The sequence below is a fragment of the Cornus florida genome, unplaced genomic scaffold (assembly GCF_030987335.1).
Source record: "Cornus florida cultivar Cherokee Brave unplaced genomic scaffold, ASM3098733v1 CherokeeBrave_3.0.0_Hap2_Chr09, whole genome shotgun sequence".
NCBI classification, from domain to species: domain Eukaryota; kingdom Viridiplantae; phylum Streptophyta; class Magnoliopsida; order Cornales; family Cornaceae; genus Cornus; species Cornus florida.
Genome location: NW_026775579.1, coordinates 96015315 through 96032512, shown reverse-complemented (window position 1 = coordinate 96032512; position 17198 = coordinate 96015315). Strand labels below are relative to the sequence as shown.

At 35.8% G+C, this 17198-nt stretch overlaps 1 protein-coding gene across 1 annotated transcript; it reads right to left on the bottom strand.

Moving 5' to 3' along the window:
* Positions 1 to 325: 325 nt before the first annotated feature.
* On the bottom strand, positions 326 to 16993 carry LOC132275415 (probable E3 ubiquitin-protein ligase ARI8). Its single transcript, XM_059776896.1, has 15 exons — positions 16338 to 16993; positions 14508 to 14632; positions 14125 to 14227; positions 13882 to 13972; positions 12569 to 12741; positions 10673 to 10777; positions 10467 to 10555; positions 9910 to 10017; positions 9588 to 9678; positions 9361 to 9450; positions 7640 to 7687; positions 6334 to 6405; positions 4471 to 4570; positions 4246 to 4372; positions 326 to 1039 (listed from the first exon to the last, which is right to left on the bottom strand). Exons 1-15 carry the CDS (start codon positions 16500 to 16502, stop codon positions 772 to 774), a joined length of 1755 nt encoding a protein of 584 aa, XP_059632879.1. The 5' UTR covers positions 16503 to 16993; the 3' UTR covers positions 326 to 771.
* Positions 16994 to 17198: the final 205 nt, after the last annotated feature.

Here is a 17198-nt window from a genome sequence, read left to right as displayed (position 1 = left end):
AACTAAGTTTCACATCATTACAAAACACGTAAAGCCTTTTATACCTTTGAAAATCTTATACTCAAGACAAGAAGCGTTAGAAATTAGATTAATAAATACAGACTGACACTTCAAAGTTCACCAGAGGCACCATCCCACCGCGAAAAGGTTTTTATTGATAATTCAAAACTAAACATATGATTGACTTGTGTTGAAGAAATTAAATAAATAAATATTCAACAACTAGCCAAAAGGCAAGCAAATGACCTTTTTGACTTTCAGAGATTGGCATGCCTGCCTGCCTCAGTAACATCAATAGTAACTTGTAAACCTCTCCTCATAATGCTTAATGAAAAGTCATCCTTTGTCATTTTATCAATATCTGCAAAGACTGTTGTTGGAAAATGTCTTTCATTATACATTCTACAAAGACTAGGAACAAATAGATGTGCATTTTCCTTTGCACTGTGTTACATACATAAATCAGGTAACATAAACAAGTCCAGGAACCTTGTTAAGTAACTTGATTGATTATGGATAGAAACTATATACACGAGAACATTACATGGTACTTCTAACACACACAAGAAAAACAAATGTGGATGCTATTTTCTCATTTTTCGTCATTCTTTTTCCCTTCCATTTCATTCAATTAACAACCTCAGTCAAAAGGATCAAGCCAGCAAACCTTTTATGCCCAGGAATGCCTTCTCAAACTTGCCTTTTCTTCTTTCTTCCTTCCTTCCACAAGTATACTCTCCAAGTGAGACCCACCGGTTTTGTGGTATTATTTCATCGTCGCTGGTGACATATCTGGCATGTGGTTGCAGACCTGGCATTCATAAAAGTACATTGATCGCATGACCAACCATCTGAATCCGAATTTCTGCTTGGCCCACTGGACCGAGAATAAGCTCCCTTTCCCCTCCCACCTTTCCCCTTGCCACCCCCTCCTATGCTTTTTGAGTTTATTGTCTTGCTGCAAGCCCCTTGGGAATCCACATCCGATAGACCATTCTCTAATGCTCTAACCAAGTTCTCGAAGTAATTTCGAGTCACACTGTTACAATTGCAAATACAGCATAATTCAATCAGGAAAAGTTCTGGCATTTTCTGATAAAACAGACTACAAGCTGTGTGACGGTAATCACTTGAAAGAAAGTAAGTATATCAAGAGCTCCAATAACCAATAAACATGATGAATGTAAATGGAAATTCACAATTGCTCAAATAACTAAATCAAGCTCTTAAAGTGACTGACTAACAAATATGCAACCTTAGAAGAAACATCAAGTTTTCAATCACCAGGGTAAAGGGAAAAAGGGACTCAACATAAATAAGAAATAAAAGGAAGAAAGGTACAGTAGAAGGGAGAGGGAGAAACCAAAGCCTCCATAATCCCTGAGGCATAAACATTTAATATAGGCTAAAATACACCAAGAATCCCCTTGAGGTTAGAGAATTATACTTGGCATAAAAAAAAATGAAACAACTACACCATGCCGTTTGTTGTCCAAATTGCAGCTTGTCCTGTCACACTATTGAATGTATTGACCAAAATACCCATCAACCCCTCTCAAATGACCTAATAACCCTTAAAATGATATGAAATTACCACACACCGCATTTTCATATTCCACGTTGCTAACCATTAAACAATGTTAATGGCAAATTCTCGATAATCCCTTTCACTCTAAAGGAAGCACCCATAATTACGCCAAACATAATTCTTTCCATCATATAGAAAACCTGAGTCTGAAGCTATATTCGGTAAAGTGTTTACATTTCGTCTTCTTCTTCTTCTTCTTCTTCTACATCTGTCAATTTAAATTTCTATCAATCTCCATCACCTTTTTCACACCACACCATCTTTTTCTTACTTCCCTCGACGAATCATTCTTTGTCCACCACCACTTCTGTCAATGGCTTCTACAATTTCCTCTCCCAATGCCTCAACGATCTTGACTGCTCCTTCCCCTCCCATATTTACTCTGCGGGAGCCAATTGGGATAATTCTTGGGCTGATTATCATCCCATTTGGGAGCCCCATTTACCCATGTACTGAAAATGAAACCCCCTGATTTCCCTCACGACAACCTTAAACTTTGACATATACATACTATATATGTGTGTGTCTGTGTGTGTAGATAGAAAGAGCGTAGGTAATCTTGGCTTGAGAGGGGGAGATGGTGACAGTGGTGGGAGGAGGTGGTGGCAGTGGGAGGGATGGCGGCGGTGGAAGAGGTGGGTATGGAGAGAGAAGGGAGAGAGGGAAGAAGAGAGAGGAGAGAGGCGGTAGTGGTGGAACTGGTGGGAGAGGGCATGCTTGGAGATGGCGGTGGTAAAGGTGGAGAGAAGAAAGAGAAAACAGAAGATGGAGAGGAGAGAGGTGGTATGCTGGTGAAAGTGGTGAGAAGAGGTGGACATGGTTGGGGGGTGGTGGTGGTAGGAGGTTGAGAAAGAGAGCGGGGAGAGGGAAGAAGAGGAGACGAGAATAGTTATAATAACCAGTGAGCAAAAATCTCAATTTACAGGAACAGATTTTTCATCCATTTTATTATTATAACAATCTGGGCATAATAGTAATTTCACACACATTTTTGACATCCATTTTAATTGGGGTTAAGTGCAACTTTTCTTCAAAAATTTTGCCGAGTGTAATTTCCCTAAAAATTAAGGGAGATCAGTGTATTTTACCCTTTAATAGAACCAAACCACAGCTTTGTCAATAGCCAAAGGAAATGAAATATAGATATATATTTTTAACATATATATATATATATATATATATATATATATATATTGCAATTACCAACTCTTTTATTATTTTGGGGGGAGGGGTGAGAATGCATCGTGAAACCCTCACCTTGCAGTGTTGGTGCTAAACCCAAAACAAATCAACTGGGAAAGCACCTCCAGCTAAAATACATTAGATGGTGTTGCTCATCCTAGTAGTGTCCCAACATTTTCTGACAACCATAGACAATCTAAAGCTTGTTCTGGAGTTCTATGATACTTGAAGGGGGCATGAGCTCCATGGACTTGATTACTAGGAACACACAGCATGAGTATCGAGTGTTTTTACTGAGAATCTTTTACTATTTGACAACATTTTTTTAAAATTAGTTGCAAAAGTAAATGACTAAGGACAACAATTCTTTGTTTTTTGAGTACCAGATAAAACAAGTCCTCGTAATATATTCTAGACAACAGAATTGGAAGTTAAAATAACCGACTCACAGTTTGTCAACCAAAAATCAACAACAAAATGACCAACTTCACAATGCACAGCTCTTCTTACAACCTATCTGCCCTACAGATACATAGCTTGATACTCATGTTTTTGTCTGCTTGATACTCATGTTTTTGTCAACATAGTAGCACCTGCGTCTACACATTTATAATCAACCATAAATAGTATTACTACTGAAGACACTCTTAATTTCCATTTCCATTAAACTCTCCCTCTTTAACAATAACAATAAGGCCATTCTTTAATTCAAGAAAGTTTGAGCTGAACATGTGAAGTTATGACTGGTGCAAGTAAAATTGATCACCACAGCCACCAACATAGATGGTTCAGAATATAATAGATGACAATCGTGACAATTGTAGGGTAATGGTTGAAATAAGATGACAACAGTCCTAAGGTATGACTCACATGGTAGAAGACAGCCTGTGGGAACGATTTATGGCAATGGTGGGATCCAAGTATTGAAAGGTGACAATGTTAAGGTTTTGACTGAATGTTGGGTTTGGAGAACAATGTGGGTTCCAGTTAAATTTTGCAAAGTAAAGGCTTTTATCCCCCCTTCTAGGGGAGAAGATGGGGGCGGGGGGATGGATGAGATAGAAAGAGAGGGTTGGAGGAGGGAATCAACAGGATGCCAACATATTGAACAATAAAATAGGCAACAACTAGTTACATTCTGAAGATGATATGTCAAAAAACAAAATTTTGTGCAAAAAATAGATGTCCAGCAACACTTTCATCTTTCAACTACATTTTCTATTAGATTCCTGGCGAGTGGCTTTTCCTATTAGTTCATTTCCCTACAACTCTTCTTTCTTTTCAATTACATTTAGTTCAAAATTTACAAGTTGTAAGAAAATGCAAAGCGGGGTTACTCTTTGAGGGAAGTCACTTGGAGAGAGAGAAAGAGAGAGAGAGAGAGAGAGAGAGAGAGAGAGAGAGATGCGTCAGGCAATACAACACAGGTTTTATGTGGATTTATCACTACTGCGGAAGCTTTTGGGAAAAATTACCTAGTCAATCCAGCTAATTTTGTACGGAAATCATTGAAATCATTTGAAGGGCCTTCAGCAGTGAGATACGTTTGTAAATCCTTCTCAGCACATTGATGAAGCCTTTCTAAACCAGCTTCAGCCTCACCTGCACAGAAATACGAAATGACATACACAACAGTAAACAGAAAAGAACACAAACAATTCTGGTATTGTACTTTATAGAAATTGAGAGGAAAAGTATACCTTGCAAGTACTCAAAGAATTGCCTCTTGGCTTGTTCATTCTCAGGTAAATAGTACCCATATGCATAGGTCCATTTCAACACTCGCCTACATTCAACAATCTGTGGACATGTACAAGGATCATAACATACATACATCAGAATGCCATACCCAAGGAAAAACTTTGTCACTTCCACCAAAGACGGAATTAAGAATTATTGCAAAAATCTTACTGAGATTTAATCATACACATCATAAAGATTTGAAGTTGAGTTTAAGTTCGGATGAATGCCCGTGTGCAGATAAGTAAAAGATTGAAGTGGCGAATTTTAAAGTCATTGTTATCCAGAACATTATAGGGACATATAAATCAAAGTATACAACTTCTCCATACACCTAAAAAGTACATAAAACTCCAGCCCACCGTCAATCTTTTTACCGGGAATGCTTTATCAGCTTTAACTTCTAATTCAAGTATGCAATACCAGCATTGAGTGATTTTAGATACCCAGAATAGTATGCATTACCTATATAGAGTAGGGATAATCTCTTGATACGCATGACCTAAAATCCAGTTTACAGTTCTTTAGTCAACAGTCCGTGAAGTAGTAGTAGTTCAATCATTTTTCAAATTGATAAAAGATATAAAATTATTTCTAAATCTCAATGAATAAATTCTCAGTGAAAAAACACAGGACTTGAACTTCCAAGAGCTTTTAAGTTGAATGGTGGTTGCCTTGTTGGCTATCCAAAATAGATTTTGGCCTGGGTGTATCAGCGATTTATGATTTGCATAGAGTTAGTTCCACCAGCTTTAAACAAGTGATATGTCTGCCCCCCGTTAAATATGTTTGGCATAGAGTTAATTCCACCTGCTTTAAACAAGTGATATGTCTTTCTGCCCCCTGTTAAAATTTTAACTTCATGAAGGGGAAAAAAAAGGAAAAGAATACAGTGCATCTACGTTACATGGACTCAGGTATTTGTGTCAGACACAGGTATGTATCCGTGTGTCAGACGTATCAAATCTCCAAATAGAAGGATACACAGACACGACTAAATATTTATTTTATTAATTATTTTATTTTCTAGAGTAAAGTAATTTTTTTATCTAATAAAATGTTCAATATAGGCATTTAATTCATTTTAAAGTAATAATATAATATAATTGAATGATTGGATATGTTTTTTAAGTACATGACCAACCAAAAGAGTCAGACACAAACACGTATCCCATACCCATGTCCGAGCAATAGGTGTCCGACACAGGTATTTCACTACTTTTGAAGAGCCCATGTAACATAGCAGTGCATTTAATCTTGAGAATATCACTTTGGACCTTCAGCCATGAATCAGTGTATGATTCAGCACAAACACAGGGATTTGGACTATCCATGAGAAAAACTGTCCAAAAATGAGGACAGGGAATGTATCTTATATGAACTTGATATGTAGATCTTTTAATCATTTCATAGTTTCAAGCTTGTGCTTCCTATCTGGTAAAAGTCAGTGCCACCCACACCCGCCAAACTTCTCAGGAAGAAGAAGGGGAGAGAGAGAGAGAGCTTGTGTGTAAACGTACATGTTACAACCGCCACAATCATAAATTCAAATCTCATCACATATGGGGAAAAACATGAGCCCTTAATTGCCTCAAGTCATCAAAGAAACTAAAAGCAAGGACACTAGTTGATGACCCATATATTACATCATCCCTAAATATTTTGACAAACTAAAATTAGTTCCCAAGTTAAAAGCAAGTACACTAGTTCATATAGACAATTTTAATTTTCCAAAGTTGAGATTTTTCAAATTCATTTTTCTTTATTCTAACAATAGAACAGATTAACATTTTTGAATTTAAAGCAACAAAATCTAATCTTACCTGTAACCAGGCCTCCGTAATGAACTTTAGCTGTGACTCCGGTTGAGACTGTTTGTCACTAAGCTTCTCAAGCTGAAAAGATAAAGAAAAACATTACATATAAAGAGAGAGAGAGAGGATGGGAGAGATGCATCTCTTAAGAACTGAAAGGCTAGCTGAACGGTCAGTTTATTAAATCATAGTAGAAAAATAGACCGTCCCCTATTGCTTTATAGGGGGGCCATACCCAGGATTAGCAGTGCTTACCAAAGCAGATTATTTAAGCTAAAGAAGAAACCGTAGATGATCCTGCCATCTGATGATATTTCGGATCATAAAAAGAAGATGAAAAACTTGACAGCTAGCATACATTGTATGAGGTAAATATTTTCAAAGTAAGTTCCACTGCCATCAAAATAAAAATAAGCAGCCACTACACTAGAGAACTATCCTCAAGCAGCTTTTTCATTCAGTTGTATTACTGTTCCATACCCGGTGAATTTCAGCATCCAGAAAAGGAGACCAGTCAAGGTTGCCATTCCAAAACATTTAAAGCCAAAAGAAAATAAAGAAAGAAAGAGAGGAATTATTTCTCCAGGTAGCAGTTGTTAACAAAATACATCAAAACTTCTTAAATAACAATTAAAATAACTTCTTGAAACGAACCACAAATTCAATAAAAAAATGTTTATATTATACTCCCAGTCCCAAAAAAAAAAAAGTGTTCCTCTTTCCTTTTTGAGATGTCCCAAAAGTAACCATCCCTTTTGAAAATCAATGTATAAAAATTGAATCTTTCCTAAATAACCCGGTTTGAAAATTTATCCATTAAGTTAGAAATATAAATCTTTTAAGCTCCAGACTTAGTTTTGGTAAATTGTACTTCTCAGTTGAGTGTGAATTCATTCTTGCATGTGAGAATTTAAAAAACGACCACTTATTTTGCATTGGAGGGAGTATGCATATAATATAATTGATCGAGTTCATAATGTTACGAAGAAAAAAAATGATAAGACTTCATTAAAGAGCGCTCAAAATGGGAGTGCACCCATGTACAACTGCACAAAAGACCAAAAAAATCTGTAAGCTCTCGTGCTATCCACAAGATCTGAAGTCCTCCATAGATTTACAATGCATTTTAAAGAATAATATATTTTGAATCCTTAAATATGCAACCTAAATATTGGTGATGTCTAATTATCAGAGATACTTCTTTACAGGGCAGCTACCTTATCTGTCATAAGACTCAACAACCTAGAGAATGGTTTTTTTTTTTCCCCCTTTTGAAAACCAATAGAACTGCAAAACATAGTAGAATTTTGCTTACATGAACAGTTTGCATTTGTTGCAAATCCGCTAGAGCTTTTTGCCTTGACTGTCAAAGAAGAAAACAGAAATTTTAGATAGCAATCCAAAGAAAATATTTACTTCTATGAAATTACTAACTCATGTTTGCACGTACATTTTTTTTTATAAGCATGTTTTCACATACACTAATTAAATTTAGAAAGGAAAAAGAAGAATGTTTAGCAGAGATGAAACATAAAAAACAAGCAGCTCAAATCATTATTCCAGCAAAAGCCTGTGAAGAGTGATCTTTGATTTTCTTTATAAACATCGCAAATGGTACTCATTAGGTATTCAAACAAAAGAAAGAAAGAAAAAATTAACCAACGCATGCTTCCAACCTAAAAGAATATATTAACATAATTTAGAAAATATTTTTAAAATTATTCTTTTCTTATCCATTATGCGTCAAAGTTTCCAATATGAATGCAGCGTCACCTGATAAAAAACACTACCTAAAACAGAAGAAAACTTATCACATGAAATACAAGTATATAAATATGAATTCTAAAGGGTTACTAAATTGGAATGTTAAACAAACTTTTATGTATTCTGGTCGAATATATGATTGCAATAACCAAGATTAATGTAGAGAAACTGACAGACAAATTTCTTATACCTAAAGGAAAATCTAACACTCAAATATAGTAGGCTTAGGATGTGATGATTTTGATAGCCTATGCCTATGGCTGACTAATATGGTCATTTTCCATTTCCCATTGAAACAATGGAAGAAAAAACAGCAAACTTAACGATAACAAAGACGAAAATATTATACTTGTGTAATTTTGATATTCCGACAACATTTTCATTCTTGGTAACTAACTCGACCTTACTTAATACCATATTTCAGCCACAGATTTTTTAAGAAAACATTTCAACCTTAATTGTGCCCATCATGTGTTATGATAACCAATACTGCAATAGTAATCCAAAAGGGGTATTCTGGGCAAGTAATTATATTGATTACAAGACTTAAGGAAACGAAATTCAATTATGAAAAACTTCTCAAAAAATAGAAATGAACAGTTAAATAGTGGCATCCAAAAGTTCATTTGCCTGCAAAATCATAGTTACCCAACAAAAGCTTGACACCAGAAGCAGAAAGGTTATACAGTGAGGCAAACTCTCCTAGTAGAAGCCTATCAAACAGTAACAGCTACAGAAAGTAACAGAACAAAATTCTACCTAGCTCCTAATTAAGAAGTGTTTATGTTGAACAATATAAGAGTTAAAAGCAGAAATCACTATAGAATAAAATGATAAAATGAAAGGAGAGAAAATAGACTACAAGCATTAATTATGAACACTAATATAAATTTAAAAATACATATGCAAGCATTTGAAGTAGAAATTAATACATTAAACCAAAGTTATTATTACCAAAATTTGATACCATTTATATTAAAAATTTATATATGAAACCCAAAAATGGTGACAATAAGCAGGTTTTGAACAAACATTGAATCTAACAAACGTAAAAGTCATTGCTTGAGAACACATGTTCAAGTTCGAATACAAGGACATTCTTTGTGTAAATAGTGTCAAAGGCTTGGTCTGCATACAACCCGTCCCTCCAAGCACCCTCAAAAACAAGGTCACACTGGGTAATGTCTTTTTTACTGAAATCAGCAAATTTCACAAATAATACATGAATATAAGAATCGAGAATGGAGGTGGATCAGATAAACTTGTGCATACCGACTGGTTGGTTGCCCACCGTTCATAATAATGAGTATATCTCTCTAGAGAGTTCTTAGCCATCTCCCTCCTCCTCTCAGTTTCATCATACTATAAACAACAAAACAGATTTGAAAAAAGTATATCATGATTAATTCATAATATCAAAGCATAAACCTGACAGTAATAAACTAATAATCAAATATAACAGAGTAGATGACTAGGAAATTTTGAATTAGTTCCATTACCGCTCCCTCTTGCTTTGCTGCTTCATAACGATTACATGCATAGAAGCCACCTGTCCTTTCACCATGGTCCGACCACGCACCAAGGCATAGCCTGCAGGTATAGACAAAACAGAAATGGCATGAGGAAGGACACAACAGTACCACTTATTCAATGACAATGCACTTTAGGGCACAAAATTTTCACAAAACAATGATAAAGTAGAAGGAAACACAGACACACGCGCATGCATACACAAAACAGACGAGTTCCCAATGAACATAGTCAACAGAAAAATTAAACCTGCAGGTAATTTAAATATAAAACACAGAAATCAACACTTACCAGCAAAACTCAAATTTGCAAGGTGGCGTGCATGTAATGTGCATACAACCTTGGTTTTTCTCAATTGGTCGCTTGCACTTTGGACAAGGCTTGGAATTAGCTAGTATCCTGAATCATATCATATCAACAATTACCATTGTGCAGAGAATGTAAGACATCCATATAATAAAAGAAAAGGAACACCTTCTTTAACACCTCATGAAATACAAAAAAGAAACATGCATATCACTTCAAAATTCAAATGAAGAGTGGAAAATTAGACACTTAACATTAACAAATCATTGAAAAGGCAATGCATTATGTAGTTCAGGAATCAAGCCAGAAAAATAGTGGAAAAGTTTCTTAACTAAATGCACTGCTTAGAACCATATTTCTCAGCAATAACTATAGCAACAGAAAACCCCAAAAGAAATGTCAATACACAATCATTTACCGTGCAATATATTATACGCTTCTTCCTTTATTTGTTCCTTTTTTTTTTTTTTTTTTTTTTTTTTTTTTTTGTAAGCAAGAAAGATTCTGACTATTATAGATGCTGCAATATATTTATACTCTACCAATTCATATTTTCAGACTCAGCGCTGTTTTTCATAATCCACTTGCCCACAGTACCACAATCCACCGGGCGATGAGCTTCCTCTGTACACTGCAATTTCAGCTCACACGATAATAACTAATAAGCTTAATGATCAAATGAACAGAAAATAGTGATTTTATAACTACTAATTTTCAAACAATTTTTAAAAATAGTCAAAACACTTACATTCCAACAGAAGCCATATGAGCAACGACAAATGACATCATAGCTTCCACTGCCAACAACAAATTCAATGGCATACTCGCAGCCTGGGGCTGGACACCACTTGGTCTACCACCCAACAAGCACAAAAAAAGAAAATAATAAGGGTAGACAACGCAAAACAAAATATAAATACAGAATCATTTGTTGTGGCAAAGAAAACAAGCATAAAAATAATTATGGAAGGCTAGTTTAAGTCACAATCCACATACTTCAAAAGACATTTAGGAGAATAAGAGCATATTGTAGACTCAGAAAGCATGCAACTCAATTCTAGGATTTATTCATAAAGAGTACCTACCCTAGGGTCAAAAGAACAAATAATTGAAAATAAAAATAGGAAAGGTATGGAACAAAAGGTTTGGTAATATACCATGAGAAAATTTTAGGAGCAAGTTTTTCACTATGAATTTATGAATAAATATTTAAAAGATCACTACAACTCTCGAGATAACACAGCTCTTTCCCATGCAAGGGCTACAAAATAAGGAACATGAGCCTGACCAAACTTGTAAGGACTCACTCCACCACATGGTATGATATTATTTGCTTTGGGCCCGAGCCCGCACGGTTTTGTTCTTGGGTGTTACCCCAAAAGGCCTCATACCATTTGGAGTGTACAAATCCTACATATGTAGCACTTCCCCTTTCCACACCCAAGCCATGTGAGGTTGTGCATCTGTAGGTCGCACAATGTGGTAACATGTCAGTGCCTTGCACCCACACACACCCACCCACATAGGTCCCCACAATCACCCCCTTAGGGACCCAACGTCCTCGTTGGCCACACTTCTAGCTGGTCAGACTCTCATACTATTTGTAACGACCCACTCCACCACATAGTATGATATTGTCCGCTTTAGGCCAAGCCCGCAAAAATTTTTTCTTGGGTGTTACCCCAAAAGGCCTCATACCATTTGGAGTGTACAAATCCTACATATATAGCACTTCTTCTTTCCACACCCAAGCGATGTGGGATTTGTGCACCTGTAGCTCACCCAGTGTGGTAGCCTGCCAGTGCCTTGCACCCGCCCACGCACACTAGCCCACATTGGTTGCCACAAAACTGCAATGCAAAAGTACTGTCTTAAATAATCTACATGAAACCTACACTGCCGAATTGGTCAACTAAACAAATTTTCCAAAGCACCATTAACTTCAATAGTTATCATGTATACTTATCAGTGTGAGAGAAGAAGTGTCACCCTTACATGGCACATAAAGTATGTATCTGCAAACCATAAACCAACTTGATATCCTAATTAACATGAGTTCTGTTTCAGAAGTAAAATTGTACAGGGTGAAAAAAGCAAAAATAAAGAACAAAAAAAAAAAATTAAAAATAAAAAAAAATAAAATAAAAAAACCATGCCTGAAAATATTAAGCCATCTGGATGCTCCAAACCCGAACTATTTATATTTAAAAAGTTATATCTAACCAAAATATTTGTATTTAAAATGTTAAATCTTTAAACTCATGGCTTACTCACATAACAGACTAATATCATAATGTGAGATTAAAAAATAATTAGCTCTTCAATTGCATGAGACAAGCAAGTCCTATGTCTAAGTGAGATTGATGCAACACCTGTTAGCAAGAAGAAGCTGGGTGTTTCACATGGGACCCCCTTGTGACCTGGTCGAAATGTCTAATCAATTTCACTCTAAAATAGTTCCATCTTATGTTTTCTTCTTCTAAGTGTATATGGTGATGCATTATCTAATTACGATTTCTAAGGTTTTATTGAAGCAAGGGCATTGTCAACCAATGTGTCAATTCTTAAATAAAAATATATTGATAACTGAAACAACATGACATAATGTGAACTCATGAACGGCAAGATTCAGTCTCATATCTACCTTTCTATTGTCTTCAATATATGATCTAAGAAGGTAGCGAGAATACTTCTCCTTATCTTCATCAGATGCCAACATATTGATCATATCTTGTCCAACAGCAGCACCACAAGATGGATCCGGACATCTCAGTGTCAAACATCCAGGGCCATCATTGATGGATGTGCTAATGTAACCTACCAGAATAAACACAGAGAAAAATATAATGTACTAAAGTGAAACCAGTGCACAAAACTTAATCAATTGATCATATTTTAAAATAAAAAAGGAGGAAGCCATAAGCCTAAATATGTAATGCGGCATAAGATATAACCCCATTTAAAATATTTATTGAATAACTTTGAAAACCTTGGTTGTATATGCAGTCCCAATGGGAAAAATCAGCAAGGTGTTACTGGAATCTGGCCTTCGTCAATTATTCTGTCCCTCTCACAGACTCATTGTTGACCTATCTACACTACCACCTATGCAACTCTTACTTTACCACAATAATCTTCTCTCTTCATCCCACACCGCCACCACCCATACCACTAGATTCATCGAACACCATCACCAACAAAACCCCAACCACAGCAATGAACTCGATTCCCAGGACCAACACTAAGATAAGCCATCACCACCCACCACCTGTACCTCAATTGTCATTCTAATCTACTGTAAACCACTTCACAATTGACCACCATCATAGTCATCATCAAACAAAACCGAACACACCAACCTCTACTTCAACCAATCACCTCTTATCTTCAAACACCATTAATACAACCCAAAAGAGCCAGTTTTTTTTTTTTTTTTTGACAAGTACAAAAGAAACGATATTCAACCCCTAACCAAACCAAACAGTGCCTCTATCACTAGAACCAAAGTCCAACCCCACCTCTACCTATGATGAACGTTAACACTGCAATCATTCCACTTCCAGTACTTTTTTCATCATCATCACCAAATCTACACCCTCTACACGAAAACCCCCACAATTGCTGAACCAATGCCCACCCTCACACTGCACTATCTTCATCACCAACCCATCTAAATCTCCAACATCACCAATCTCGACTACCCATCTCCCCTAAAAAATCACACACACAGAGAACTTGGGTTCAAGTAGAGAAGGGTAGACGTAGAGAGATTTGCAAGAGAATCCTGGAAAGTTTCACTTTGACATTTATTGTGTTTTAAAAGGGGAGGGTTGTGGAGAAAATTTTACCTTTACAAAAAGATATACTTATCTTCGGAATAAGTTCACGTTAATAGCAGCAAATGTAACTCAGATCTAAGTAATAAATTCAGCCCAAATATGGTATAGTGAAACAAACCTGTCCAGCATGCAGTACAAAAAGGATGAGCACAGGCAGCAGTTTTAATCTTATCAAGAGGATAGGCCTCAAAACAGATGCCACAAGTCAGCTGCCAAAAGAAGAGCTTAATGCAATTAAGAAGTGCACAAGAACAAGAATAGCATGAATAAGAACGCAATAACCATGCAGTCCACAGCCACAATGGGATATAAATATTGACTAAGAATTTCAAGATTACTTTCTAGATTGGAGATAACTCACTTCTCTAGTGTTTAAAAGTTGAACTGGCTTCTCCAACAAGCCTATAGCCTCGCGAACTCTATCTTCGTCAGCAAACCATGCCTCATGCACGTTACTCACACTCCTATTTAGTCAAATATTATCATGACATCAAGTAACCCAAAAAATGGTACTCTAGTATGCATCCTTATTGCATAGAGATTCACCCTGCTAATGTTGCAACATCTAAATTTTGTAAATTTGTTCCACATTTACAGACGTTCAGTACACATACGTCAACATCAAAAAATCGTAATCAACTCTGACCGACCAATTTAGATATATATACACACATATATATATAATGTTGTCATCAATTCCAATGTCAGCTAAAGGTGAAGAACAAAAAGGAATGAACGGTTTACCAATGGAAGTGGCGAAGCAGGATGCTTGCAGCTATTTTTGATATGGAAAGGACAGTAGAAACTATTCTGATGTCATCCTCCTGACGTTTGCAAATATCTTCTCCCTCCAGAACGGTATAATTTTTCTGGAACATAAAGCAGCACGTGAATAGTTCATAAGAAAGGATTTTATAGAACAAAACAAAAATCGACCTGTGACAATCATATTAACTCAGATTGAAAAAACACACTGGTTACTCTCATGGCAATATGCATATCCATATTCAGAACAAAATATTAATTCATGGATCACAACTCCATTATAGTAGAGTCATGAAATCTTTTTCATTAAACGCTTTTATATCAAGACGCCATAATTTGTCTTGTGTCACATACACCCATGCATGTTGTATTTGTGCATCCTTTTTTCTTTGTTTTTCTCTTTTGTGGCTAAGTCATGCATGCAAGTTTCTTTTAAGGCACAGAGAAAAGGATTAGCGACAAAGGAGTGCTACATCCCTTTATATGAGATAATGAAAGAAATTCACCATGCCTTATCCTGATGCTCCAATTACAGATAATCAAATACAATCATATTTGTAGGTTTAACAGGAACACACTCTAAAATTTGGTACACTGGGTTAGGTTAAAATGGGTTAATATGGATTACACATATAACAATTAAAAATAAAAAAAAAAATAGAGAGTTTAATATGGATTACATAATTAAAATGCTTTGAGGCTTTTTCTTTTTCTTTTTTTCTTTTTTTTTTTTTTAAACAAAAAAAAAATTGAGGCTTTTTGTTTTCTAGCGATACCTTATGCTATTAAAATGTAGAAGTATTCTATAACTGATGTAAATTTGTCATATTGGAATTGATTATACAATAACAAATTAGTGTAACCACATGAGTTGAGTATGGATGAGCGCTTAGGACGTTTGCTTATATCTTTTCCTCACAAACTAGTCTTACTAGATTCAGTTCAGTTTTTAAGGTTATTCTTATACTTATCAAAAAAAAAAAAACTTCTTATGGAGAAGAAAACTAATAGCAGAAGTATAAACATTTCTCTCAAATCATTAAATTCTGTGCTTCATAAGAAAATAAACCATGTCCACTAATATGTTATCCAGATAGATAATCAATATGGTACAGGTGTTCTCGGGTAACTGTGGGTGTCCGGTGTCCCAAATGTTTGATACACTGAAAACTGAAGAATCTCGAAGAACATCAACTTAAGCCCTTTAAAACTCGTAATCATTGATGCCAATTAACTTGTTTCATAACTATCCCAAAATTTGGACCAACAGAGATTATATAAAACAGAGAGAGGAAAAAAACCCTTAAATAACTGAAAACAAAATTGTGAATTCAAGCAACCAACTCATTTAGGAAAGCACAAACTTTGACAAGGGCTTCGCAGAAGATGAAACAATCTCACACATCAACAATTAGCTTACTTGTGTATATGGGAGCTACCCATACCATTTGCAAACCGAATTTATGCAATTAGCAATCATCCCCTCCCTAATAACAGAGGGTTATCGTTAGACCCTTCTATATCCACCCAAAGTTTTAACTAACATCGTGATGACTTTTTGGCATATAGTCACACAATTTGCTTTAAAATATATAATTTTGACTCAAACTGTGCATCAATCCCAAACTTACGTGAAATCCATAAATCAACAGAAATCAAAGCAAACTACAAAATAAGAATAGCTAAGATCAACAAAAATTATCGCATAAACATACATGAAGGGGGTAAACTATAACAGCAGTCCACCGCTTTATATTGAAAAGCAATATACAAAAAGCTTAAAGTTGTGAACTTTTTCGGCGAATTCACCTGTTGGCGATTATAGGAAATGTCATCGGAGTTGTCAGAGTCGTTATCCAAGAACTCGTAATCGGCAGCATCGTCATTGTCACTGTCCATGTACGTGTCACCGCTGTAGAAGTCGTCAACGGACTCGGCATCATTGGCGTCGTGCATATCGTCCTCCGAATCCATCCAAAAAATAAATTAAAAATCTATAAAAACCCTACAATTGTTCGGAGCTGAGACCTTGATGGTACAAAATGCCAGAGAGAAAAAAGTCTGGCAATTTAGGGCACAGCTTTAGGAGATCGCCAAAGAACGTTGCAGATGGTGAGCATATATATAACTTTAGAGAGAGAAAATGAAAAAGACGATGTGATGGGCAATGAGAAATAGCAAGATTAGAGAGGAATCAGGAGAATATGGTTTTTCATTGAGGTTTTGGTTTTGGTACTTTTCATCGTCTCTTCAAAGAAAGAATCTGTTACTGCTTACGAATTCAAGGATTTTAGAGAGAGAAAGTAGATAGAGAGAGGGCGATGTGAAAGAAATAGTAGTAGTAGTGGTGGATAGAGTGCAGAGAGAGAGAATCGGGAGCGCATGAGAGGGAGGAAAAGGTGAGAAAAAAAGGCAAGTGGACAGAGATGGAACCCAAAAACAGAGAAGGGAGTATGAAAAACAATTATAAGATGTTTAAATGATACTGGATTGAAAGTAATAATTATTTGGCATGTCCCTGTAAATTTTTTTTTTTTTTTTTTTTTCCCCTACCAAATAAATCACGCAGTCCACCCTATTACTAAAGAGAAATAAATTCACATAGTTGTAGTGGAAGAACATGTAAAATTTAAGTTTTATAAGGTGAGAATGAAAGTAAAAACCAGTACG